Source organism: Osmerus mordax, chromosome 23 (genome assembly GCF_038355195.1).
Source record: "Osmerus mordax isolate fOsmMor3 chromosome 23, fOsmMor3.pri, whole genome shotgun sequence".
Classification (NCBI taxonomy): Eukaryota; Metazoa; Chordata; class Actinopteri; order Osmeriformes; family Osmeridae; genus Osmerus; species Osmerus mordax.
In genome coordinates this window covers 5,075,689-5,101,856 of record NC_090072.1, presented here as the reverse complement: position 1 = coordinate 5,101,856, position 26,168 = coordinate 5,075,689, and the positions used below count along the sequence as shown (strand labels likewise).

Here is a 26,168-nt window from a genome sequence, read left to right as displayed (position 1 = left end):
TTTAGACAAGCGGAACATGGTATGATTGAGAAGGGTTAGTTTAGTGTAGCCTACGTTTTATAAATAATCTAAGTATGGGCAGAAGTATTCAGATTTATAGACGTGTAGAGAAAACAATTGTCCATAAAGAAGTGATAAAAGAATGGAAAGAATAATATATCAAGATATATGGAGACAATCATAAAACATAAAATAAAATAAATGGTGACCTAGTAATCATTAACCATGACCCGGAAGTATTCCCTTTGTGTGTGTTTGTTGCGATACATCGATGGAAGTAATTTTTCTAGTTAGCTAGCTAAGATGGCGGAAGAACAGCAGGAAAAATCACAGGGAGACATCGAGGGTAAGTAAATGAACAACAGATCAACTTTAATGACATATATTATACAGGCATTGATAGTTGTCTAGCGGCTATTGTTTATTGTTGTGTACTTAAATTGTGACAGCACGAGAAGAGGATGTTGAAATAATGTGTTCCCAACAGGGAACGAACTGATGAAAATTAAACGCTTACGTTTGCTAGCTAGCTAACAATGTTAGCAGTCCATCGTTTATTAACCAGTTTTTAGGAATCAATTGAGATAGTTACCCAGTTAGCCAACCAATTGGCTGTTCACACAGAGGTATATGTGACCCTTGCTGGAGCATACATGGCTGAAGTTTAGGTCAGTGAGCTAGCTGAACTGTAGAGCTAGCTCTACAGATTGTATGTGGTTTGGCTAGCTAGTACAATGTAGCGCTGGCTTTTCACAGTCAGTGGGTTAACGTAGCTAACTAGATACGCTCGTTGTCAGTTATGTTTTAACGACGTTTGAGTCGACCTTTCTGTTCAGGTAACAAGTAGTCTCTACTCTAGCATATAAAAATTGTTACAGTTAGGAATGCAGCATGCGGGTAGGCTATCCGTTCCGATGTTACGCTTAGTAGCTCGCTAGCTATCAGCAACACTAGCTTAGTAGCTAGCAAACTTATTATGTATCTGCGACAGGAGATCAATTAGGCATTTAGTGACCATTACAATTTAACCAACGTTAAGACCCTAGCTGGCATAACCTAGTCCACATCATGCTTCTTCAACGTGTTTCTGTCCATCAATAGGTTTATTTTACCCAAGATAATAAATAACTTGTTTTAGTTAGTATGTCAGTTTTTGTTTGTGTGACTACAATAGCCTGACAAACATCATCGCCACTAGGTAGCTTAGGTGATTGGGTAATACTTTCAAAGGTTTAGTAGCAACCCTAATAGTTTAACCCTGCTAGGCAAAGATTAATTTGAACCCTTTCCCTTTTATAGCAGGAGTGAACTGCCTTGCTTATGACGAAGCCATCATTGCTCAACAGGACAGAATTCAACAGGAGGTGAGATGTTGTGTTCATGCTGAGAGGAATCTTTTGTATGCTATTATTGGCAATGTTTTGGTCCTCCTCACATTGCTTTTATATGAGTTGATTCACATATTTTATGATTGACATACAGTATGTGTAATGCGGTATGACATACAGATTGACTAACACATATTTGGTCTGTGACATTCCCCTCATCTGATTTTTCTATACAAATGCTTGCACAGACCTTCAGCTTTTTTTCTTTTTTTTTTGGTGGTCTAGCTAGCTGCTCAATGACAAGTAGAAGAGTCTGATGCTTTGTGTACACACGTCCATTTTCATTCTTGCTCGATTACCGCTGCAAATTCTAAATGTTCTAAATGAAGCTCCTCTCCCATACCACTCAGCCTCAGTTCCCCAAGAAGTTAGGTGACTTGCTAGACATCTGTGGGTGACAAGTAGGTTTTCCTTCCTTGGAAAATGAGCTTGCTAGCCCCAAAACATGTATGAGTTCTATGTAGTCCAGAATTAGCTTGTTACTATTCCAAAACTGTCTAAAAGGGTCTGTATTTGATTCTTAAGTTGTTTGAGAACTTTGCTGTAGTGTGAAATAATAACACAAACTGTTTTGCTCAAGATTTTTCCTTTTACGTCACTTTTTCTGTGCACATTTCCTGGTAATACTGGATGAATCAAATGATCCCAACCACAAAACGGAACCATTTACCTGGTTTTCTTAATGTTGAACAATCATTCTCTCTGTGTCTTCAGATCGCCACCAGTAACCCTTTAGTGTCAGACAGACAGGAGCTGTCAGTGCTGCAAAGAGAGTATGCCCAGGACGACAGCATCTATCAGCTCAAGATCAAGGTTGGTGCAGCCGCGGAGTCTGACGGCGATCACATCGCCACCACTCAATCACAACTGTTGGTTGTGAATGCTGATCGGCCATTGTTTTTGTTTTCCCCTAGGATTTACACAAAAAATATTCCTACATCCGCAAGACGCGTCCAGATGGAAACTGTTTTTACAGAGCCTTTGGCTTCTCGCATCTCGAATCACTTCTGGATGACAGCAAAGAACTACAGAGGTATACTTTGATACAGAATGCAAAACCAATTTCCCACAGGGAACTTATCCAATTGATATGAAACAAAATATTTGATATACTTAGATTTTTATATTGTAAGTCTTTATAAAATGTTTACAGGAGTGTATATTGATATAGAAATTGACATATAATGATATTGATGTAATTCAATCTAAAGGTTAATTGGAGGTTGTCTTCTAATGGTGAAAGTGTAGACACCCTTCTTTGGAGATGTATAGTGTCTTCTACCTGCCACTCTTACTTGAATGAGGTTTGTGTGGAGTTGTCATTGGCTGTGACATGTAAGAGGATAGGAATGCAGTCCATCCAAAACTTGAGTGGGCTGCAGGGTGATGTTTGTAGGGTAGTTATGCATAAGAGGGCCCTTATCAGGAACCAACTGTGGTCTAAAAGAGGTAGAAGGGCCAGTATCCCCTTGACTGCCAAGTATCAGATTTATATTTAATACGAGTATATTATAGTCCCCAACATTGAAGTCAAAACTTTCAATTTTCAGAAGTGGCTGACTGTAATGACTGACTCTCCAATGTTTCTACAGGTTTAAGGCTGTGGCAGCAAAAAGCAAACTGGATCTGGTGAACGAGGGTTTCACAGAGTTCACCATTGAAGACTTTCACAATACAGTGAGTTTTTGCAATCCTATACAAACATGAATGAGCAACAGACTGAATCTGGATTTGACTGTCCCAATTCCTCCCCTCCCCCCCCAGTTCATGGACCTGATCGAGTTGTGTGAGAAGCAGCCAGGACTGACGGAGCTGCTGGGCTCCTTCAACGACCAGAACGTGTCGGACTACGTGGTGGTGTACCTGCGGCTGCTCACCTCAGGGTACCTGCAGAGGGAGCACGGCTTCTTCCAGCACTTCATCGAGGGAGGACGCTCCGTCAAGGAGTTCTGTCAGCAGGTGAGGCTGGACTACACTGTACAATGTTCAGGAGCTGGTCGAACTCTTTGGAACGGCTTTCACAGGTTGACAAATAGCGATAACGTGTGGTAGTTAACAGATTTTCACCCCTGGACTGTAGAATTGTTTTTATTTGAAGGGAAAGAGAGAGAGAGAAATGAGGCTTGATCATTTATTGTCATATCTTAATTAACTGCAGTGGAGTAGACAAGGTTACATGTTAGTCTACCGAACCATGCTTTTCCATCCCAGCAGTAGCAACAGTTACGAGGGCAATTCTCTTCTGTTCACAGGAAGTGGAGCCCATGTCTAAAGAGAGTGACCACATCCACATCATCGCCTTAGCTCAGGCCCTCAACGTGTCCATCCTGGTGGAGTACATGGACAGAGGTGAGGGTGGGACAGTCAACCACCACGTATTTCCAGAGGGCAGCGAGCCTCGCGTCTTCCTTCTTTACAGACCCGGCCACTATGACATCCTGTACAAATAGGATCTAGCTTTCCTCTCTCACCCCCCCTTTCTCTCACCTTCCCACTGTGAAGGCAGTGGGGAACATACCGCCATGTTGACGTAAACGTTACTGTACTATGAATAAAGTATGGCATCTGAGGACAAAAAATGATCAGTCACATTACAGTCACCTTCTACCCTTCACTCCAATCTTCCTCCACATCACAAAACATACATGAATAAAAAAAAAACAACAAAAAAAGTGACTCCAGGCATTTAGAGTTGTACAGTTTTTCTTTTGTGGTTGTACATGTTATCAACTTGCTTTTTGTTGGTTTCTTTCCTTTGTTACACTGCGTTTCATTAAGTTTTATTAAAGGGATTTACATGTTATGTCCAATGTAAATGTGTGGGTCTGTGATGCATTCTGCATAATCTGCTGGAACTTTCCTGCAGTTCTAATGACTGGCCCTCCTAACCGTGCCTGGTTGAGGTCATGGACTGGAGCAGTGGTCTTCAACCCTGGTCCGCAGGGAAGACTGTCCTGTATGGTTTTTAGATGTGTTCCTGCTCCATCTGATTCAAATGAACAGGGAAACATCTAGAACATACAGGACAGTCTTCCCTGAGGACCAGGGTTGAAGACCACTAGAACAGCAGTGGTTGTATAGAGGTTAGGACTCTCCTGAAGTGATCCGACCTGTGATAGGCTCAGCCTCTGACCCCCTCGTATATCTGACCACCAGCCCTGACCTCAAGATAACCCTCGTCTTAAACCCTACCAGTGTGGTCACCTGAAAGTGATCTCATTTAGCAGGTCAGGGGTTTATTACTGGTGGAAAACTACTGGCTTTGCATCCACTTACCTAACCAATGGGGGGGGCTCTGCTTTCATAGACAACACAAACCACTGTTCCTCAAGACACACTACTGGTGAAAACAGCAAGTTCAGTGAAACTCCTTCAAAACAATGAAAAAGTAAATCAACCTCTTCACTACTAAATGACAGCACGAGACCCTAACCCTCCTCATGACAGGCTAATCTGGGGCCACAGAATAACTAGACACCACATGGTAGAACTTCATTCAGTAGGCTTTTATTGACCAAATGGCTCAATTAAATCAACAAGTTGCTAAATTAATAATTATTCTCGTTTCAAGACAAACAGTGTTTAAATTCATGATAATTCACCGATTGCTTGCTTAATAATGACAGCGGGGACAGAACAATAAAACATAATGGGCTTCGGTTACGCAAAACAACATTCAACTGCCTCACAGTTGCTAGTATGATTAAGATAACTTAGTGCAGAGGCAAATGACGAAATGGGGAGGCACAACGACAGCTTCCATAATAGAGGGTTAATATCTTCAACCTAATCACTTAAGGCAAAATGTCTTCATCAACTTGACAACATACACAGCATTGGCAAAGTCTTTTCTGCATCCTCTGGCATGCACAGTGAATCCCAGCCTTCACTAACAGAGCTGTTTTGGGTTGTTGTTGACCACTGGGAGTAAACTGAGCGTGGTAGCTCTCGACCTCTAAAATAAAACACCTAAGATTCGAGTTGAAATGGATGAAAATGACAGGACAACAGGGTTCAGCCAACCTGGAGAGGCTGGTGTGGAATTGCTACCAATCTGTATTGGGGGGGAAGGGGGGTGGAGGCTAATGCAGCAATGTTGAGGTAGGGCAATGGGGTTTCTGTTTAGGTCTACAGTGTTCTGGGTCACCAGACTACCATATCCAATGATCAAAGTGTTGCCATGAAAATAATGAAGGCAATATAAATGTGTGCAGGACCAGGTCTCTTCTTGTCCTGACCTAACCCCTAAGCCAGGATTAGCGTCAATTAAATGAACCCTAACCCAAATCATAAAGACAGGAGCCAGGATGCTCATCCAGCCTCATAACAATTCCATGTGCGTGTTTAGTATGGCTTGCCTTGTCAAAAGGGTCTAGTCGGCGGACATCTTGCGGATCATGTAGTTAAGGATGCCTCCATGGTGGAAGTACGTCATCTCTACATCTGTGTCAAACCTCATCAGGACCTGGAATGTTTTGCCGGTGTCGAGCTGTGATTGGGACACACAGACGAGGGGATTGTTAGGAGACACAGTCATTGGTTGAGCTTCCAATGCAGTCCCAGTACAGGAACCCTTCCTTGCTACCATGACAACGCACAGCATACAGAACCATCAACAACGTTGTGAATGTGAGTTCGGACAGTTGTAGTCACAAAGCCTTAAAGCACTTCCAACTGGAACATGGAAGTACCGTACCTTAACACTAACCATCCTCCTGGGAGTACCGTACCTTAACACTAACCATCCTCCTGGGAGTACCGTACCTTAACACTAACCATCCTCCTGGGAGTACCGTACCTTAACACTAACCATCCTCCTGGGAGTACCGTACCTTAACACTAACCATCCTCCTGGGAGTACCGTACCTTAACACTAACCATCCTCCTGGGAGTACCGTACCTTAACACTAACCATCCTCCTGGGAGTACCGTACCTTAACACTAACCATCCTCCTGGGAGTACCGTACCTTAACACTAACCATCCTCCTGGGAGTACCGTACCTTAACACTAACCATCCTCCTGGGAGTACCGTACCTTAACACTAACCATCCTCCTGGGAGTACCGTACCTTAACACTAACCATCCTCCTGGGAGTACCGTACCTTAACACTAACCATCCTCCTGGGAGTACCGTACCTTAACACTAACCATCCTCCTGGGAGTACCGTACCTTAACACTAACCATCCTCCTGGGAGTACCGTACCTTAACACTAACCATCCTCCTGGGAGTACCGTACCTTAACACTAACCATCCTCCTGGGAGTACCGTACCTTAACACTAACCATCCTCCTGGGAGTACCGTACCTTAACACTAACCATCCTCCTGGGAGTACCGTACCTTAACACTAACCATCCTCCTGGGAGTACCGTACCTTAACACTAACCATCCTCCTGGGAGTACCGTACCTTAACACTAACCATCCTCCTGGGAGTACCGTACCTTAACACTAACCATCCTCCTGGGAGTACTGTACCTTAACAGTGACCGTCATCCTGGGGGTGGGCTTCTCTGGGAAGACCACGGTGTAGCGCTCCTTGCCGGTCAGTCCCAGGCTGTCTGCGGTGTCTCCGGGCAGGTACTCCAGGGGGATGACCCCCATGCCCACCAGGTTGCTGCGGTGGATCCTCTCATAGCTCTCCGCCAGGACGGCCTTCACACCCTGGGGAGGCAGGAACAGCACAATACATGGCTTCACAAATGCTCAGTTCAAGGCCAAAAACCTGCTGAGTGAATCATCTGTTCCATGCCCCGTTTTAAGCTATAGAACCACAGTTCTTCTTCTGAGCATTTGAAGACCCAAAGCCCTGGGTGTGTGGGAGGCGTACCAGCAGGAAGGGGCCTTTGGCGGCCCAGTCTCTGGAGCTGCCCGAGCCGTACTCCTTCCCCGCCAGGATGAGCAGAGGGGTGCCGGTCTCCTTGTACTTCTCGGCAGCGTCAAACACGTCCAGCTGGCACAGAAAACAGCAGGCGAGCAGTCAAGTCAAACGTTGGTCCAGCGAGCGGGAGCGTTTCCTGGGCGCTGGGACGGTTGGGGGTTAGGGCGCGTCTTACCATCTCTCCAGAGGGGATGTGCAGGGTGCGTGGTGCTTGCTTGTTGACGAACTTGTTGAAGAGACGGATGTTGGCGAACGTGCCCCGGGCCATCACGGCGTCGTTGCCACGGCGAGAGCCGTAGGAGTTGAAGTCTCGTGGGTTCAGTCTGCACAGACAGACGCATTAAGACCTTATATTAAACCTTCAACAACACAACTTAACATGAAGGTGTTCCGAAATAAACCATTCAATGGATCCGGAAATGTCATAAAAGTATTTCATTTCATGGGATTTTAAATGAACACAAACACACTCCAGGGTACATATAACATAGGGTAGCTGCCTCACCCCCTGGTGGTCAGGTAGCGGGCCGCAGGGCTCGTTCTGGCGATGTTCCCCGCAGGGGAGATGTGGTCCGTGGTCACGGAGTCCCCAAAGTTCAGCAGCACGTGGGCATCGGTTATGGATTTGATGGAAGCCAGTTCCTTTGTCTGGGCACAGCGAAGGGAGAGAGGAAGAGAGAGAGAGACACTGTAGAATATTGTCTGTGTGTGTGCGCTAGGAAGGTCAGGCACAAGAACATGATGTTTCTGTACCAGGCCATGGAAGAAAGGGGGGGACTTGATGTAGGTGGATCTGGGGTCCCAGGGGTACAGCTTGTCCGAGGGAGCGTCCAGGGCGTTCCAGCGTTCATTCACCTTCTGCAAGAGGGACAAGAATAAAATTCGCTTGAAATCACCTTGGCAACAGCTGAAATCGAGGAAAAGGGGAAGGACCAAAAGAGCTGACCTCAATCTTCTCGTAGACTTCTTTAAACATGGATGGAATGACAAACTCCCGCTCGACGGCCTGGATCTCCTGTCTTGAGGGCCAGATGTCCCTCAGGAAGACCTCCTTCCCTTCTTTATTCACAGCTAGAACCCCACCAGAGCAAGCCACATCAGAACTGACACTACTTAACCTGTGTGTTAAACAGCATTTATTTCCACATACGGGAATACGCCTGTACTTACCGACGGGTTCTTTATCAAAGTCGATCCTCACAGTACCAGCGATGGCGTATGCGATGACTAGAGGTGGAGAGGCCAAATAATTGGCTCTGGTATTAGGGTGGACCCGCCCCTCAAAGTTCCTGTTGCCTGATAGGATGCCAGCCGCAACCAGATCTCCCTAGAAGAGGCCAGGCAGTGAAGTGGTCAACAATAGGTTTATATACCCCGTTACAAGAAAGTAAATTTAATGTAAATGATTATTAAAATGTGTCTACATATATTTAAGATTATATTATTTAGCAAGTACCTGAGTGATAGCCTCTACCACAGGTTCTGGGAGAGGTCCACTGTTTCCTATACACGTCATGCAGCCATAGCCAACCACCTCAAACCTAGGAGACAAAGAGAGGTGTTTATGTTCTTGTAAGACCCACCCAGTGGTCCTGATCCTGCCGACCTTAACCGAACACATCCCGTTCCCACAACCACATTTTTAACAGACGTGGAACGCATGTGTGCTGAGTGTGTGAAGACCTACCCAAGCTGGGAGAGGTAGTCCATCACTCCACTCTCCTTCAGGTAGTAGGTGACCACCCCGCTGCCCGGCGACAAGCTGGTTTTGATGTACGGCTTCACACTCAGCCCACATTCTATTGCCTTCTTAGCCAACAGCCCTGGAAAGCAATGCAACAAAGGGTTAAAAGATGAGAATACATTGTAAGTTTTGGCAGGGGGGAAAATCTTGGGAAAGGTCACCGTCACGTCTGTTACGCCTAGCGAATTGTGTAGATTAAGGAGGGGGGGGGGGAAATATGAACTTGTTTCTTTTCCATTCAAGTGTTAAAACAATTGGCCCTTTTCTTGGTTCTGTAGCAGTAGTAATATGAGGTGTAATGATGGTGTTCCGTACCGGCCCCCAGCATGACCGAGGGGTTGCTGGTGTTGGTGCAGCTGGTGATGGCTGCGATGACCACGGACCCGTGGGAGAGAGAGTAGTCTTTGTCTTTAAACTGGAAGGGAACCACTGCCTCGTGGCTCTCTGCAGCCACCTGGAACCCCTTAAAGCCTTGCTGTAATCAAACATCACAAAACAAAACACAGAAAGGGTTAAAACATGAAGAAAACAGAGGCTTGGGTATACCTGTGGTGATAACCTGCACGGTGGATAACATTTCACATTTTAATTGGGCCGTAAAGTCTACCAAAAATGCTCTCATGCTCTCTTGTCTTTGTACAGTGCTCATATTTTCATAAACATTGACTTTCCAGCCAGGATATGACATTTTACATGTAGTGCCTTCAAATATAAAAGAATTCATGCAAATTCCTTTAGTCATTATTGAACTGGTTTCTGTGTTTTAAAAACGGCATTGGTCTCCTCGGAAGTCCTAGATAATGTGAGTTCAGAAGGATGGCAGGAGAGGTGGAAGGAGCAGTCAGGTACGTGGCCGTACCTTGGCCCCCAGGCAGGACTCAAAGTCTGTCTTCATGTCAGACACAGCCACCCTGTCCTGGGGCCTCTTAGGGCCGCTGCAGCAGGGAACCACCGAGCTCAGGTCCAACTCAAACACCTATGAAGACGTGAAGGGAGAAGTGTCGTATGGATGGACGGGAGGCAGAGAAAAAGATGTACAGACATCCGTTAAAGATGCTCACGGATGTTCACATTATATATAAACAGCTACGAAAGCTAGTCCTTCCTGATAGGAGCAGCCTACCTGTGTGAACTCTGGGTCCTGCGATTCGTTGTTGTAGTCTCGGAACATGCCCACGGCCTTCAGATAGCTGCTGATGTAAGCCAGCTTCTCAGCATCTCGCCCTGGCCAGAGGGAAAGAGAGGGCGTTCAGATCCACTACTAACTAACTCACATACACACACACACAACTCAAGCTTCAACCAATCCCATGGCAGCATAGCCGAGCAGTTAGCCAAGCAGGGTCCTGGAGGTGTTCCTGCTCACCCGTCTGCTCCAGGTACTGGACGCTGACGTTGTCCACGGGGAAGAAGGCGGCCGTCGCGCCGTACTCGGGACACATGTTGGCGATGGTGGCTCTGTCGGCGATGGACAGCTGGCCCACGCCCGGGCCGAAAAACTCCACAAACTTGCCCACCACGCCTACCTGGCGCAGGTGCTGCAGGGAGGAGGAGGAGGGGATGAGGAGAGGGGAGGACGACAGGATGAGAAGAGGTCCCCATATCTGAATCTCTTTGGGAAGTATAGCATCACTGTAGTAGAACGGTGTTCATACTTCACAGAATCACATATCTAAATTAGTAAAGTAGTTCCCTCATGATGCTATATGAAAAACATGGGAAAGATTGGGAGGGGGGGGGGCTAATAAAATAAGTAGAAGTTTATATAATATAGTAGATATTATCCTTGTTACCTTGGTGACAGTGAGAACAATATCCGTGGAGGTAATCAGCTTGTTCGGGCTTCCAAACAGCCGATAGCCAATCACCTCAGGGAGCACCATGCTGATGGGCTGGCCCAGCATTACAGCTTCTGCCTCTATGCCACCGACTCCTAGATAACAGAAATACTTCTGAATGGTACAACATTGTAACCAGGCACCTCAAGGTCATTTCTGTAAGAATGTCCAGTGTTCTATGCACTTAGTCAGTATTTCTAAACCCTGGTCCTGGGGAGCCCCTTCCCTGCATGTTCTAATCTAGATGTTTCCGTGCTCCAACACACCTGTTTGACATGAATGATCATTACCATGCTTCTGCAGAGCTTGATAACGACCCATTCATTTGAACCAGGTGTGTTGGAGCAGGGAAACATTGGGGTTGAGAAACACAGCACTACATGAATGAAACATTGTACAAATAGGAACATAAATTAGACTTTTGTTAGAAACCCAAATATGTAGAAGTGTATTGAGTGGATTGCACATGTTTTGTTTTCACTGTGGTGCTTCTATTTCACTTATTTTAATTCTCATGCTTTTTTTGCTTTGTTGTTCTTTGTACAAATCATTCATCTACACATGTAAACCGGACCGCACTGAAGAACAGGCTTGGTGTTATGCACAGAACATTTTATATTTACATTTATAAAAAATACTTTTATTTAGTTAAGCATTTAAAAATGGTTTTGGACAACTTCAACTACTAAAAGCACAGCCATACTAAAGCTATGGACTGGAGATAGGCCTTACCCCAGCCCAGGACACCCAGCCCATCGATCATGGTGGTGTGGGAGTCTGTGCCCACCAGGCTGTCAGGGTAGTAGAAGCCATCCTGTAGGAACACCACCCTGGCCAGGTACTCCAGGTTGACCTGGTGCACAATCCCAGATCCAGGGGGGATGATTCGCATGTTCTTGAACGCATTCGAGCCCCACTGTAGAAAAAGACCATGAATGATAGAATTGAAAACCAATACTTCAGGGCAGGACAGTCGTCAAAAGGTGGGAGGGTCTGTCAAGCGTCATCATACAGCAGCTTGACTCATGATGAACTGATACCTTCAGGAACTCAAACCGCTCTCGGTTTCTGTCAAATTCCAAGTCCTGGTTTTTCTGGAGGCTATCCGACCTTGAGGTTGAATTAGAACTGTATTAAGGTTATTGTTATCTTGAAACCCCTTTGTAGGAATAGAGATGGCTTTAACGCTAAACCCCTCTTACTTTCTGTTGAAGTCCACCTGAATAGAATGATCGATGACCAGGTCAGCTGGACAGACAGGGTTGATCCTCTCTGGATCCCCTCCCAGTTTCTTCACTGCATCGCGCATGGCAGCAAAGTCCACCACCGCAGGTACCCCACTGCAAGGCAGAAGCAAGTGCAAATATTGCATGTTTGTCCTGGACAGGTGAGGTTCCATCGCTATTTACCGTTAGTCTGGAGCGCAAGTTCATTACACAATACATCACTGAAAGTCATCCAAGATTGTCATTTCTAACACAACATTTCTTCAGGTCAGTATTGAGCTCTCCCTCTCCTGACTGTACGTAAGCGCTCTGGGCTGACTCACGTGAAGTCCTGCAGGATGACGCGGGCGGGTCTGAACGGCACCTCCACGCTCTGGCTCTGGGTCTGCTTCCAGTTCAGGATGCTCTCCACGTCCGTCTGCTTCACCAGGAACTCGTCACAGTTCCTGACGGCCGACTCCAGCAGCACGCGGATGGAGAACGGGAGACGCTCTGAGCCAAACACACAGGAGAGCCTTTTAGACTGACTGTTAGCAAATACAACCGTTTCATTTGACTGGGATAAATGCTGTCGGCCTTACACTGGCAAATTGATCCGATAACTTCTGTAGTGAATTTAATGCCTTTCGCTAATCAACTGTCTCCAAATATGGTGAACACTACAACAGTCGACAGCCATGGGCGGTGACATAGTCTCTTACCATATCTGGGGTCTCCAAGTTTTGAGAGGTTGTAGAACTTGTGTTCTGGGTGACTTGGGTCTAGATCCTCAACGATGTGGGCGAAAGGATTAGTCATGCTGAGTCCTTTCCCTCTTTCCTCCAGAAATGCACCGTCTTCTTCAAAATAAAATAGGGTGAGTTAAATCCCTATTCATCTAGCACCAAGACTAAATCTTACAAGTACTGTGCATGCACACATACACACCCAAACTGTAAAAACAGACAACTCAAGTCTAGACTACTGTACCCTGACGTTACTCTCAAACTGAGGATTCTGGAAAGCCAACCAGTGTGATTAGCTGTCTACGTAAGGCAGCATGTTTTTTTTCACTGGAGAGGGCTGATATGACTTGCATTTTTTACCACCGCCCCTCTTCATGAACTGGAAAGATTATTAACATGGTGCAGTCCAAAGGTGGAGTCCCAGTCACCTCATGATGACATCACGTGTGATGCACTCTTTCTTTAATGGACTTGACTGTCTTGTGTATATGAAATATAAACGGGCAAAGGTTTACATTTAGTCATTTAGTAGACGCTCTTATCCAGAGCGACTTACAGTAAGTACAGGGACATTCCCCCGAGGCAAGTTGGGTGAAGTGCCTTGCCCAAGGACACAACATCATTTGGCACAGCCTGGAAATAGAACCAGCAACCTTCTGATTACTAGCCCGATTCCCTAACCACTCAGCCACCTGACTCCCTTTTAGCAACATAAAGCCCATATGTAGACCCAGGAGACTTTAATGGACACTTCCTACATAAGTAGTGGAACTGAAATTCTACGACAACAATTCTATGAAATGACAGATGTGACATGGACTTTAGTACTACAGCGAGTTACGTCAGAGCAAGTGTCCGAGCAAGTGGCCACTACTACGAGACACCTGATGAGGGAGAGCGAATCAAAACTTCAACGTGGATCACGCATTTCCTGGTTCATGCATGTTTATGCAATAACACAACCCTAATCTTATCTTAGAGGCATCTTGGCGATGTGTCAATTATTGTGAACAAAATGAGCATTCTTGTTAGGCACATTACCATGTTTTATATCAGTGGACATGATAACTAACCTAACTTCTAGCTCATTACAATTCTGTAGTCCACGTGTTTTTGATATTGTAACATAACCCATGTAGGCTAGATAAAAACAGCCCTTGTAATTTCCTGATTTAAGTCAACTCTATTCTTTCTGTTGGCAAATTTTCCAATTGTATAAAAAAAGGTCTGATGAAACACTTCTGAAAGGGAAAAGGGCTTCAAATAAGCTTCAACTGTTAACGTTCAGGACAAAGCTTTAGGTGCAGATGGTGAGCACTATGCATTTTGATCAGTGAAATCTTGAAGCAATTGTGTCAAGAAATGTTGTCAAACGTCAACCCATATCCTTCTCTGTATCACTGAATGTGTAGCGTGGGTGTAAACTGAACATTTCAACCCTGCATTTGTGGATTTTTTCCCTGTGAAAACCTGAAATAGCAGTCAGGTAATGACGGCCAGTGAGACTTGAGTGAGTCAGGCCTTACACTATGATGCTTGGTAACAACATGCTGTTGGAGTTACCTCTTCGCCAAAAATGTTCAGAAAAAGGGCTCACTCATTGGATAGAGAGAAAGCCCTTGTAACACACTCGCCACCGATACTTATGCAATTTAAGGATTATGAGACAAAAATGTGATTTCTACATAATGTGGTCCCATAATGGCTCCACGTCAGTGACGATTGCAAGCTCTGCTCAGTACAATAGCCTGAGCTAACCTCATTCCAAGGATTTAACCTAAGCTGACCCCAAGACCTCGAAAAAGTGAGTCTTCGAGAATGTCAAGTTAAGCAGTTGCACTTCCCCAAATTACGACTATCTAGCTAACTAGCTACGATAGCTAGGTTAGGTCTACCATACCATCGGTAATTCTCGTTCATTAGTACAGAAGCTTTGCTAACTGGCAACAAGCTAGCCTGGCTAGCTTGCTAAACTAGGTACTTTCATTAGTTGGCTAGCTAAGCAAAAGCTTTCCGCCCGAGTTATAAATAATAACAGCTAATCTCGATTAACAATGTTAAAATATTGAACATTTTCTGAAATAATGCTGTTTTGTGACTTACTTGTGTACGCACAGAAAAGGAGCGGAACAGACGTCGTTGCCAAGCTAGTAACGTTAGCTTGTACCTAGCTGGATCTGTCAGAAATCTTCTAAGTACTTCCGCATCATGTGCTAAATTGACGTCACGGTGTGTGTCGCAGAAAGTCTTCAAAACAAATGCCATCATATTATTGTAGGGAAATGTATATTATATGTTGGCCTATTGTATCATTAACAAAGTTCGGGAAGCGTCTGCATTTTTGCATTGAATTTATCCTGTCAACCAAGTTAGAGATAGGGTTCGATTTGTTGCTGATAAATGAAAAGTTGTAGGCCTACATATTAGACTCAAAATTAATTCTATGTAAAAATTGTTTTGATTGATCTTGAATTTGTTTCTCATTACGTGGTACAATGATCAAATTTACTGCTACAGATGTTCTACCATAATTTATTAATCAGGATTTGGATCAGAATAAAATGTATGCTATGAATGTATTTATTGTATGGTACATACATATAAATGTAAATGTAATGTAAACATAATGACTGTAGGCTTGTAAGTGTTCCTCACCTTTGGCAATTTGCAATTTAAATATTTTAATAGTTAAATTCACAAACCTACACAATAAGAAAATATGGGATGAGCCATGAAGAGGTTGTATACAATTTGTGTTTCTGTTGCATGTGTATATTAGTTCACAAGTCAAGGCATTATAATAATGTCTCTGGTATCTCTATGTATCTTATCCTCTTCTTTTTAAGATCAGGGCATAACTTCAGTTCAGGCAGATTTGCAGGATTCACTGCTGAAGCTCGGACCTCCTTTTTTTACTTCCTTCTCTGGTTCTCTGCATCTTGTAGGTTTTCTTAGCCTGGACTCTCTCCTTCTCCAGAACCTCTGTATCGTCCAGAATCTCCAGGCCAGGAACCTGGCTGATCACATACTGTCTGTTGGGGTACAACGACACACTGGCCAACATGTACTGTATGTAGTGTGTGTGAACAAATCGTTTTCTAAGGAACACAGTGATACATATGTGTTCACAGTTACATACAGTCGATCCAATACTTAACACGTTACACTTCACTGACTATTCATACAGTAGATTGTTCCCTTTCAAGGTCGTAGCTGAGGATTTACTATACTTGGGCTTAACCAAACTAATTAACTAACTAACTAAAAGATGAGCAAATAAAGTATATTCCTATATAATTTGTTTAATAACACTTACCTATAGTCTAAGTACTGGGTAAAGCTCCCTCCATTGAAGTAGCTAGGCGCTGCCTCGTTGTTCATCATGCTGAGAATCCTGCAATCAACAATCACTGGAATGTCACAGCACATCCCTGTGTGGTTAAAATGATAAAGCCCCAATTATAAAGCCCTCTCAAATATTCCATAAGTCTCACTTGATGTTAGGGAATTTGCATCGTATTTCCTCCACAAAGATGGGCAGATTGCTAATCTTGTTCTTGTTGATCCACACAGTGGTGATTCTGGGCATGTAAGGGAACTTGACATGGGACGAGTAGTTGTTGCAGTCCAGAATAAGAGTGGTCAACCTGTCCATCTCTCCCAACAGAGCAGGGTTCCATTAATGGCTGAATGAAGGAGAAACGGTTCAACAATGACACCATCTTAGTGTTGTTGATGTCAGTGTCTTCAGTGTTTGAGTGATCTGTTTGTTTGAGAGAGACAAAGTGGAGGGAACTATCATTGAATTCATGACAAATTCATGTGTGTGTTTCTGTGGGGCCGAATGCGAGTGCTGAAGCTCTATATATTGAATATGGACAAAATCCAATACCTCACCAGTTGTAAAATGCCATCAACTTTGCAGTGGAGATGCTATAATGCTCTGGACACTTCCGTGTGAGTGTATATACTTTCCTTGTGCAGATCTATCTAAACACAGAAGGATACTCCTCCAAGAGGTTGTAACTGAGGTCCAGCACTTCCAAGGTATCACGCTGGGCTAAGATGATGTCATAGGGGATCTCCAACATGCTCTGGTAGGCAAAGGAGATCCTCTTCAGGCCCAGAACCTGGGGGGGTCGCCCTGGCTGGCCCAGAGCAGGAACCTGGGCAGGTAGGAGCGTGTCTGCTTCCATGACAACCCCAAGCTAAAGCTCCTCAGCATGTGTCTCCTTTCTACCAAAGACCCACACTTTAAGATTCATGGTGTGGAAAGGTAAAATATCCAGCCCTAAAAACAAAGTTACAATGACATTATTGAAGGTGCTTTGGTTTTATTTGATTAGAGTTTAAAGTTAGTAGTTAGTAAGGTTGGCAAATATTTGAGCTATGCCGTGTTTTGAATTTGATTATTATAAGAGGAGGCCAAACAGGGACTGGCTGAGAACGATTTTCATGCCCAGGCTAGGTTATTGTGAAAAACTCTCTCAAAGCTTGGCTAATATTCTGTATGAATGACTATGAATGAATGACTTCAAAACTAATTATTTTCCACATCCTTCCAACTGATTTGATTACTGGTGTGTCACAGGGTAATCAATTTAATAATTCTGAGGGAAAGGATTGTTCCCACTAAAAATGTACAATGAAAATTGATTTGTGCTAGCATGGCTTCTGGCTGCAATTATTTCTCTTGCTCACTGTAAATATACAAAAACCAAAAAGCTCTTTTACAATTCTGTCACTGATGCATCAAAACAGTTGCATATAAAAACCACATCCTTCAAAAACACAGTACCGTTTAGCCATTCAGTTTGATCCAACTCACCAAAATGTTTTGTCAGCTTGTTTTCTTGCAGCTTTTCTCAGTCCCAAAGTGGCTCACTGCACATACAAGGCCCTCTTTCATGGCACAGGTTTAGATCACAAGACAGGGATAATCACATTGCTTTTTAACCCTTCCTCTGCAGGGTAGCTTCATGCTATGGTTCAGTTAATGGTTAAGTGAGTACATCCATTATATTCTTTAAATACTTACAACATGAACACCAAATACATATTTAGGCCTTATTCATCTGTACATTTTGTTTTGTTTCTTTAACATCATGGACATGGACCCATATTGAGACAGTATATCTTTATTCCTAACTTTTGTATTATTGTTGTGAAGACTAAAACCACAGTCCAAGTCCATCAGAAACTATTAAGGGAATCAGATGTTTGTATTTGATCTGATGTGTGGATGACTTCAGTTTTAAACAAAAATAAATGTATTGTCTGGTTATGAACAAAAACACAGCAATTATGTGTAGCTGCTGTTGCACAAAGACAGAGGAATACCAGCTACATAGAAAAAAACACTACAAATACATTATTTAATTCTTTACAAAACAATTACATTTGCAGAGGAAACTATGACAATAAATAGTTGATAAACAATACAGATCACAAACACTAACCCAATTATACACTTAGTAAACATCATTACATCACTAGACTAAACTAAAACTAAAAAATAACTCCTGGCCTCACAGCTGCTTATGTTTATAGCAGTGGGAACATGAATATATCTTGCCTGGTCTCCCCAGAATTACTTTGTTTTCAGCTTTTAAAGCATTTACCTGGCCTAACACTTTTATAATATAAATATGACACCCTTTCTGACTGGACAGCAGCCTTTCCTGCCAACAAACAAGTATTTAGTGCACATCAAAACCAGGTTCAAAATAGTATCCTGTATCTAATTACTGAAGATATGCTTGATCAAGATTGTTTGGTAAAAAAAAAGCCCTACCTCCACACAGCTAAAACTGTATTCCTTGACAACATAAAAAAAAGTGGTTTAATAAAAAATAAACTAAATTCAAACTCTGACACAGAATGATCCATACCAAACTCATATTACCAAAGGTAAGGTACAAAGAAGTCAAAAACAAACTCCAAGCCATGTTCTTAACAAAGAATTGAGTGCAAAACAGGTAACATGCCTTTATTTTTGTTAGCTGTACAGGTTCACATAGACCTTGTCAATATGAGTCGACCACTACACAAATCCAACCACAATAGTGCAATCTAAGCAGCAAGAATGAGGGTTTGTAGGAGACTACAAAGCCATTAGCATGAGCTTTCCACTAGAACCCTTCCTCTGCTTTATTTAGACCTTGTGATTCTTCTGCTAACTAACATGAGCCTTTAGTCCAGTCAGTTCTATCAGTACGAACCCTTTCTTATAATTGCCTTTCATTAACATTGGAGCATTTCGCAATTTTATCCAGCCATCATACTCTGTATTTCACAACACTATGTGCAAATATACATCTATTAAAAATGTATATTTCTAGGATTCTGAAAACAATAAAAAATACAGGAATTTTAAATGGAACTTTCAAGGAGAGTATTGTTGTAAAAGACAAACTTACAATATCCAGTGCTTAGAAAAAGCCCACTAATGTTCTACAGAGTTGTTCAACTCTGGTATCCCCAATGGAACTGTACGCTTCATCTATTTTTGTCGTCTGGAAATTTGTCATGTTCTGCAGGTTTAAGAATGATAAAACATAACAAAACCAAAGCTTTCATCAGGTTTAAATTAATAGTCACACAAATCCTTTAGTACACTCCCTCACTTTCCTTTGATGGATGGAGGAGGTTGGATGTCAGCCGTTCCCACCCGGAGCCTCCACCCCCTCAAACGCTCTAAACTCCTGCCCCCCCATCCTGACGCATCCTGACGGGGAGGTGTGGGCGCTGATGAAGGTGCGGGGTCTGAGGTCATGCACCAGTCTCTTCTCTCCAACCTGCCCCCCCCTTCATGTGTCTTGGCAGGACTGACAACAGCGCGTCTTAAACTGTGGCAGCAAGCAGAGGTCCAGCTGTCGTACCTTCTCACAGTACCTGCTGCTGTCCAGACACTCGCCCGCTGAGGAACCGAGAGGAACAGGGTTTCAACGCACGGTTCCCTTTAACGGTGGTTCAGAAAAAGGAAAAGGTTGTATCTAATGAGACTCAGCTATGGTCTCCCCACTCACCTTGATAGCATTTTATCCACACACATGTTGATAACTATGGGCAGACATATGTTTTGCATTTTCACCACTGAGTGCATAATATAGTTCCAGTTAAAAAACGTTATCATAGCCTGCAACATTCCACAACAGACACAAAAAATCCCTCATAGAATAAGTGAGGTAAAGAACAGATGTCAATATCAGTACTTGATATCAGTGGGTCGGCGACGACTGCATTTTGCAACCTCTACCCGAGCATACCTTTTCCACAGGACAGGATATTGCATCGTTGCCAGCTGGAGGGGCGTGGCCTCCAGGTGCAGTGGTGTTCCTGGGCTGCTTTACCGCTGCTCAGGTGCGCGCAGGTCACATGTCGGGATTGGAAGCCATGGCGACCACAGGAGGCCGTGCACTGTGTCCAGGGTCCGACGCGCCACTGCAGGGCACATGCCTCCGAGGAGCAGTTCCTGCAGGAGCTGGGCCTATGCAAGCACACGCGACTGAGGTGAGAATCGACCTACAAACGTGAATAAAAGCACACTTGTTTCGTTGTTTTCGTGCGGGACGCCACATTGGTTTCGCGGTGCGCTGCGTGCAATGCTTGGGCTTGCCTGTGGAGGTCACTGCACATTCTGTGGGAGACTTTGGTGGCATTCAGGTCTTGACAGGAGATGTGACGGTGCTGGGTGGCCAAACGAAGACCAACACAATGACCCTGACACTGGAACACAGTGAGAGCACAGAAAAACAGTCGTTTTGCCGTTAAACCATCGTCATGAATATTGCCGCTTGTTTTCATCAGAGATGACAGAATGGAAGCACTACTCACCGGCCCCCAGCCAGAGGCAGCCCACCTCACACAGGGCAGAGTGTTGCAGGGTCGCCTGTCGCCGGGTCTCCTCCCTGCCCCCTCCACACAGCGCTGGGCCGCCACCCTGCTGGCCCCCCCCTCCGGCCCACTCAGACAGCTCACCCTGCGGCTCTGCACCCCCCCGCCACAGCTGGCCGAGCACAGGGACCAGGGGGACGCAAGCCACCTACCCAGGACAAAAAAATGACGAGTAAAATAGTTTGGGTGCCGCCGTAAAACGCTTGGTAAAATGACATTTATTTGACGTTAATGTAAGAGTAAATTGCCGTGTGATTTGGTTTCTTGATGAAAAGATATTCTAATCTAATTCAGTTTGGCGTACATGCAGTTGCAATGTTTCACCTGAGGGGGCAGGCTTGTCCATGGCAGTGTGACCGGCTGTTGTTTCCTCTGTCTGGACAGAGTGAACTGTTCTCTATGTTGTTAGAACAGTTACCTCCTCTCTCACCTACAGATGCACCCCAAAAGGTAAAGTGCGGAATTAGAATAATCCTTTAATACACACACACACACACACAGTATATGTTTCGGATTATGCCCAAGAACCCATGTGTCACCTAAGAGTTTGCATATGGAGTTCTGGAACCTCTTCAACACTTTAAACCCCTCAATCTCCACTATTTAGCTTAGCTAAGTAAGCACACTTGCTTAATCTACTTTGAATTGCTGCCTGGACTGGAACATGTAATTGCTATCGGATGAGGAGGGAAGGAGGGGTGTGTGTGTGTGTTGTGCCGTCTGCATCTCTATCTGCTTGTAAAGGGTCTTCTCGTAGAGAAGACGTAGAGAGGTAGGAGATTGCGAAAGATTTGTGAAGGGTCTTGGCCAAATGTAAAGGCTAAGTACAAGTGCAAATACTGCATCGATTTCCATAACAGTCGTATTAACTGTGTCCATTTATGTGTGTGTGTGTGTGTCAGTTGCCTGCGACGTGCAGCCAGGAGGCCAGGGAGGAGGAGCCCAGGTGTCCGGGGATGGAGCAGGTGTACAGTCCTGTGTCCGCCTGGCCTGGAGACAGGATCTTCAGGGAGCCATCTGCCTGCAGGGCCACTCTGCCATTACACACACACAGCAGGGCCACCGAAACCACCTCAGTTACAACACAGACACACAACTACTAAACACAGGACACAGGTCTACTGGCTACGACTGAGGTTTAGCTACGAAGCTACACAGATCCTATGTTTATCCATTAAAAACTGAACACGGACCACCATTTTGATAGCTGAAACATTGTGAAACAAAGTAATATATATATTTTTTAAACAAAGGTAGAAGCCATAGTTTGTCGTTACCTGCCGCTGTAAAGTATCTCCTTCCCGTCTTTGGTCCAGGTGACGGTGGGCTCGTGTCCTCCCGACACCTCACACTTCAGCTCCACACTGCTCACCTGTCTGTGCAGTACGACCGGGGTCCCCACACGGACCACCACCGCAGACGGCGTCGAACCGGCGACCTTCCTAGGCCTCTGGGCCGGGACTGGGCCTCTGGCTCTGCTAGAATGGGGTGAGTCCTTGAAGGTGTGCTTCCGAGCGCCAGGGAGCACGGAGAACTCTGGTCGTTGTGATGGCTGCAGGATGGATTCATTGCTCTCGTCCTGGCTCCCGGAGAGCTCAGCGAGGAGCCGGGCGATGGCCTGCTCCCCCTCACGTCCCTCCAGGCCTTTGGAGAGGTTGTGGGTGAAATCGTCCAGCCTCTGCGTCTCGACCACCAGCATAGAGGGACTGTACGGCTCCGATGCGGCGTCCTTGCGGTCCTGCGTCGACCTGTTTTTGTCCTCGGTGAAACCCGCTGAATCCTGGGAGGCCCCTCTCTGGTTGAGCAAGAGCTGAACGATGGCGTCGTACCGGAACACCTCCTGGGTCCTATCACCCGCCGAGTTCCCAGCCAGCTGGTTCACCTTCTGCTTGCTGCTGATGACCTTCAGCACCAAGTTCTCCTGGGCTTGGCCCGCTACACAGGTGTAGACTCCAGCGTCCGAGGCCCGGAGGTGCTGGATGTGGACGTCGCCCAGGTGGGGGAGGACGGCGAGCGGCTTGCCGTCCTTCAGCCAGTGGGTGTGGCCGCCGCGGAGGCGGGCTGGGCAGTGGAGCTGCACGGAGGTCCAGGGGAGCAGGTAGGCGTAGCCGCTCGCCACAGCATGCAGCTTCTTGTCTCTCCTCAGCTGGATGTAGACCTTCCTCTGGGCCTGGACGCCGGGCTCCGTCTTGTCAGACCTGCTGGGCTCTGGGAGAGAGAGGTGTGAGGCGTGCATGTGGGAAGAAGCTGAGAGGGGAGATATCTCCACAAATCCCAGAGTCAACCACAGTTGTTAAGTCTGAGATATGTACACTGAAAAACACATTTGAGATCAATATCTCAAATTCATTTTGTGTACAATTAACAAGTTCTAGTTTGTTCTAGTTTCTACAACCTAATTATACAGTATCTAGTAAATTAGTCAGTCCATGTCAGTATATGAGGGGAAAGTATTTATCCACAGACGTGTTACTCATTCTGCACTTCATGTGCTACATATGAATGTTTAAGAGGTGGACCAGGGGAAGGAGCTGCCCTCTGGTTCTCTCTCACTATGAATGAGCAGCATAGAGCTGGCCTTAGACAGACACTCTTTCTTACTTTGGCAGGGCCCAGGGGAGCAGGGACGCGCGGTGGAGGGCTGGGGGGTGGGGGCGCAGGCCTGGGGGGCCTCGGCCTGGTACTGGTCGCCCTCCCCTGGCCTCCTGCAGGCCGCGTGGCGCCTCTGGAGCCCCTCTCCACAGGTCACCGAGCACTGGGAGATCAGAGCACCAGATTACCAGCAGAACAACTATCTGGCAACGCCCTGATGAATTATAGTGATGGTAACTTTTCTTAAATAGAGTACACAATAGTGTATTACTCAGTGGATCAGATAATCAGCCATTTGGACCAATGATATATTGTATATGCAGCATTTCAAACTAAAAGAAAGTTAACTGGTGTAAAGGTTTTTACCTGCGACCAGCTGGTGGTGACCCACTGAGCAGGACACTGCAGCAGGCCACAGGGCTGCTGGGAGGGAGGACTTGTCTTGGGGCAGAACGTGTCTGGTAATTCCAGAACGCTCCCGTCAGACAGTCTCTGCTTACACAGCACCTCTCTGGTCCGGGCCCCTCCCCCACAGCTACGGGAACACTGAGCAGCAGATCCTTACAGTGAGTCCTTCAACACCTCATTCACGGGGCTAATATTGAAACACTCACACTAGTCTAACACGGGTACGAATAAGGATCGGTACAATCCAGCGGTTGAGCTTTTTTACAGCAGATCAAGAGGTTGCAGGTTCAAACCCCCCCTACACTTTCTTTTGGATAAAATCTAAATTAATAAATGAATATATTACGTGACAAATATGATTTTTCTACTGAAAGTCTCACCTGTCCCCAGCCCTGCAGGTCCCACATGGGGGGGCAGTCGAAGCGGTTGCAGGCCTGGAGGGGGTTGGGTTTGGGTGCTCGACACTCCTCGTCCCTGACCCTCTCCGTCTGGTTGCTGTCTGGGGACGGGCGCCGCACGCACACCACCGAGCGCGTCATCAGACCCACTCCACAGGTGGCCGAACAGGAGGTCCACTGCCCCGCCTCCCACCTGCAGCCAGGCAGACAAACCAATGAGGTGGGGGGCAGCCAGGCAGACAAACCAATGAGGTGGGGGGCAGCCAGGCAGACAAACCAATGAGGTGGGGGGCAGCCAGACCAATGAGGTGGGGGGGGGGATTTTTATGGTCACACCAGCAGTTGCACATTAGACACATAGAAAGCACATTACGAAAGGAGAAACGACAAAGTTGTCTTGAATTTATTGCAAAGGAATCGGATCTCAGGCAAAGGAAAGAATGGGAAACATTCTATATATCTGATCCGAGGATGTCGTTTTCTTTCTGGAGAGGAAAGGCTCAAATTTGTGTTGCTAAATATGGGGGGGGGGGTAAGGGGTAAGGAGCCCTGAGGGAGGGAGGTGCGGGCCAAGGTAAAGAAGCCCGACACAGCGTTTGCTGTGCCTGAAAACAAAACCTATGTCCTAGAAAAATAGGCAGGAGCTGACTGCAAGCCCTTGGGTTTCCAGACAACAGTTTGAGTACTGGAACACCAAGGCTGTTCGTACTGTGAACTTGCGGCCTCCAGCAACATCCATTCAGAGTGCTGCTGAAGCACAGACACTTTAACAACATGCTGTTGGGTCTTTTCATGGCTCGGATAAATCTTCCCGTGAGGGAGATGCAGGAAATACTCTGTGAAGTGAATCTGTGTTTGCTCTAATCGGCCAAATAATTAATATCTGGCTTTAATATCTGGCTTTAAAATGTGTTTATATCTAATACTCTGTCCTGTACTCTAATTTAAGACCATGGTGGTCTAACTCTGGTTTAACCCTGACCCCGGTGGTCTTATCCTGATCCTGGTGGTTGGAATTGGCAGGCCTAATGCGGACCCTTGTTGCTGGCATAAGCCCTGCAGGTGGGGTTGTAGTGATGGAGGAGGTCTGAAAGTTCAGGAGAGGTCCTGAGTTGGGTGACTGTGCTGGGTGGAGAGGTGGTACCTGGGGGGGACAGTGCTGGGTGGAGAGGTGGTACCTGGGGGGGACAGTGCTGGGTGGAGAGGTGGTACCTGGGGGGGGCAGTGCTGGGTGGATAGGTGGTACCTGGGGGGGCAGTGCTGGGTGGAGAGGTGGTACCTGGGGGGGCAGTGCTGGGTGCTGCAGCTCTGCAAGAGCCGGGGAGGCCTGTCGGAGCTCACACATTGGCTCTCATCTGCAGCCTCCCTCGTCTGCTTGTTCAGGCAGATCCACACAGCCTCCCGTAGCCCTGGAGATTATAAACAACATTTAAGATGCACATATTCCATGTCCATGTATGGTAACAACAACATCTGAAGAGGGGTGGTGTGTGTTTGGGTACGTGTGGTCATAAACAAGCACAATATACCTGTTCCACAGCTTCTGGAGCATTCTGAGAAACCCTCCATCTCCCAGTCATGAAGCTCCTCTTTCTGAGGGGGCCAGTCTCCCTCCTCCTCCTCCTCCACCCCAGAGCAGGGTGTGTGGTAGCAGGGCTGGCTCTCTGCCGGCTTGGGCCCCTGACACTCGTGGTCGGGCAGGTCAGCTACGGTCTGGGAGAAGGACAGCAGGACCTGACACCTCACTGTCCTCCTCTGAGTTCCTGTGCCACATGTTCTACTGCAAGGCAGCCACGGGCTGGGGATGAACCTGGAGGAATGCACACACACACACACACACACACACAGGTGTAAAAAGTGACATGAACAGGCTTAGGTGCAAAGAGATCCAGAGATTTTAAGGCAGACACACACAGTTATACACACACCCATCTTCACACAATCAGAGACACCCACAGTTATAAACACAACCACCTTCAAACCGTTAGAAACACAGTTTTAAACACGACCATCTTCAAACCTTCACACACACGATCAAACTATGACTAAAGTGAACATTTTACGGATCCTGA

At 45.9% G+C, this 26,168-nt stretch overlaps 5 protein-coding genes across 7 annotated transcripts in view; 1 reads left to right on the top strand and 4 right to left on the bottom strand.

Annotated features, from left to right (window-relative positions):
- Nucleotides 1–279: 279 nt before the first annotated feature.
- On the top strand, nt 280–4,191 carry LOC136967511 (ubiquitin thioesterase OTUB1-like). 2 transcript variants are annotated; one of them, XM_067261324.1, is made up of 7 exons: nt 280–346; nt 1,303–1,364; nt 2,103–2,201; nt 2,303–2,421; nt 2,981–3,065; nt 3,153–3,347; nt 3,641–4,191. In XM_067261324.1, exons 1-7 carry the CDS (start codon nt 304–306, stop codon nt 3,836–3,838), a joined length of 801 nt encoding a protein of 266 aa, XP_067117425.1. In that variant the 5' UTR covers nt 280–303; the 3' UTR covers nt 3,839–4,191. The 2 variants fall into 2 exon arrangements, with proteins under 2 accessions (XP_067117425.1, XP_067117424.1); XM_067261323.1 differs by having other exon boundaries at nt 300–346; nt 1,300–1,364.
- A 688-nt stretch (nt 4,192–4,879) lies between these two features.
- Nucleotides 4,880–14,984, bottom strand: aco1 (aconitase 1, soluble). Of its 2 annotated transcripts, none has more exons than XM_067261320.1 (21): nt 14,906–14,984; nt 12,779–12,916; nt 12,401–12,569; nt 12,054–12,191; nt 11,892–11,979; nt 11,584–11,767; nt 10,807–10,946; nt 10,380–10,551; nt 10,137–10,237; nt 9,873–9,989; nt 9,329–9,488; nt 8,957–9,092; nt 8,726–8,810; nt 8,440–8,596; nt 8,216–8,340; nt 8,023–8,127; nt 7,775–7,917; nt 7,445–7,592; nt 7,219–7,341; nt 6,867–7,052; nt 4,880–5,877 (listed from the first exon to the last, which is right to left on the bottom strand). In XM_067261320.1, the coding sequence occupies exons 2-21, from the start codon at nt 12,873–12,875 to the stop codon at nt 5,761–5,763; spliced, it is 2,691 nt and encodes an 896-aa protein (XP_067117421.1). In that variant the 5' UTR covers nt 12,876–12,916; nt 14,906–14,984; the 3' UTR covers nt 4,880–5,760. The 2 variants fall into 2 exon arrangements, with proteins under 2 accessions (XP_067117421.1, XP_067117422.1); XM_067261321.1 differs by having other exon boundaries at nt 11,892–11,961.
- Nucleotides 14,985–15,530: 546 nt separating this feature from the next.
- On the bottom strand, nt 15,531–16,998 carry LOC136967376 (leucine-rich melanocyte differentiation-associated protein). Its single transcript, XM_067261143.1, is given in 4 exon segments — nt 15,531–15,834; nt 16,119–16,196; nt 16,297–16,488; nt 16,811–16,998. Coding segments are annotated over 4 exon segments (606 nt in total). The 3' UTR covers nt 15,531–15,686.
- Nucleotides 16,999–17,924: 926 nt separating this feature from the next.
- Nucleotides 17,925–20,923, bottom strand: LOC136967375 (ADAMTS-like protein 1; the record flags this gene model as incomplete). The annotated part of the gene is made up of 4 exons (XM_067261142.1): nt 17,925–19,721; nt 20,071–20,291; nt 20,421–20,530; nt 20,639–20,923. Coding segments are annotated over 4 exons (726 nt in total), but the record flags the coding sequence as incomplete, so codon positions are not given.
- Nucleotides 20,924–21,001: 78 nt separating this feature from the next.
- Nucleotides 21,002–26,168, bottom strand: part of LOC136967748 (ADAMTS-like protein 1) — a 50,373-nt gene continuing 45,206 nt past the window's right edge. Inside the window, exons 15-22 of the mRNA XM_067261666.1 lie at nt 25,626–25,906; nt 25,376–25,505; nt 24,079–24,289; nt 23,657–23,836; nt 23,300–23,453; nt 21,976–22,906; nt 21,605–21,732; nt 21,002–21,128 (exon numbers count right to left, since the gene is read on the bottom strand). Of these exons, the coding sequence (XP_067117767.1) occupies nt 21,019–21,128; nt 21,605–21,732; nt 21,976–22,906; nt 23,300–23,453; nt 23,657–23,836; nt 24,079–24,289; nt 25,376–25,505; nt 25,626–25,906 (2,125 nt within the window). The 3' untranslated portion in view covers nt 21,002–21,018. The remainder of the gene's footprint in view (nt 21,129–21,604; nt 21,733–21,975; nt 22,907–23,299; nt 23,454–23,656; nt 23,837–24,078; nt 24,290–25,375; nt 25,506–25,625; nt 25,907–26,168) is intronic.

Excerpts from the sequence above, each read along its gene's own strand:
- LOC136967511 (XM_067261323.1), top strand. The coding sequence starts at position 304 with ATGGCGGAAGAACAGCAGGAAAAATCACAGGGAGACATCGAGG. Across the intron at positions 2,422-2,980 it reads GACAGCAAAGAACTACAGAG|GTTTAAGGCTGTGGCAGCAA; the intron begins GTATACTTTGAT and ends ATGTTTCTACAG. Across the intron at positions 3,066-3,152 it reads TTGAAGACTTTCACAATACA|TTCATGGACCTGATCGAGTT; the intron begins GTGAGTTTTTGC and ends CTCCCCCCCCAG.
- aco1 (XM_067261320.1), bottom strand. The coding sequence starts at position 12,875 with ATGACTAATCCTTTCGCCCACATCGTTGAGGATCTAGACCCAAGTCAC. Across the intron at positions 12,192-12,400 it reads GTCATCCTGCAGGACTTCAC|TGGGGTACCTGCGGTGGTGG; the intron begins GTGAGTCAGCCC and ends TCTGCCTTGCAG. Across the intron at positions 8,811-8,956 it reads GACTACCTCTCCCAGCTTGG|GTTTGAGGTGGTTGGCTATG; the intron begins GTAGGTCTTCAC and ends TTTGTCTCCTAG.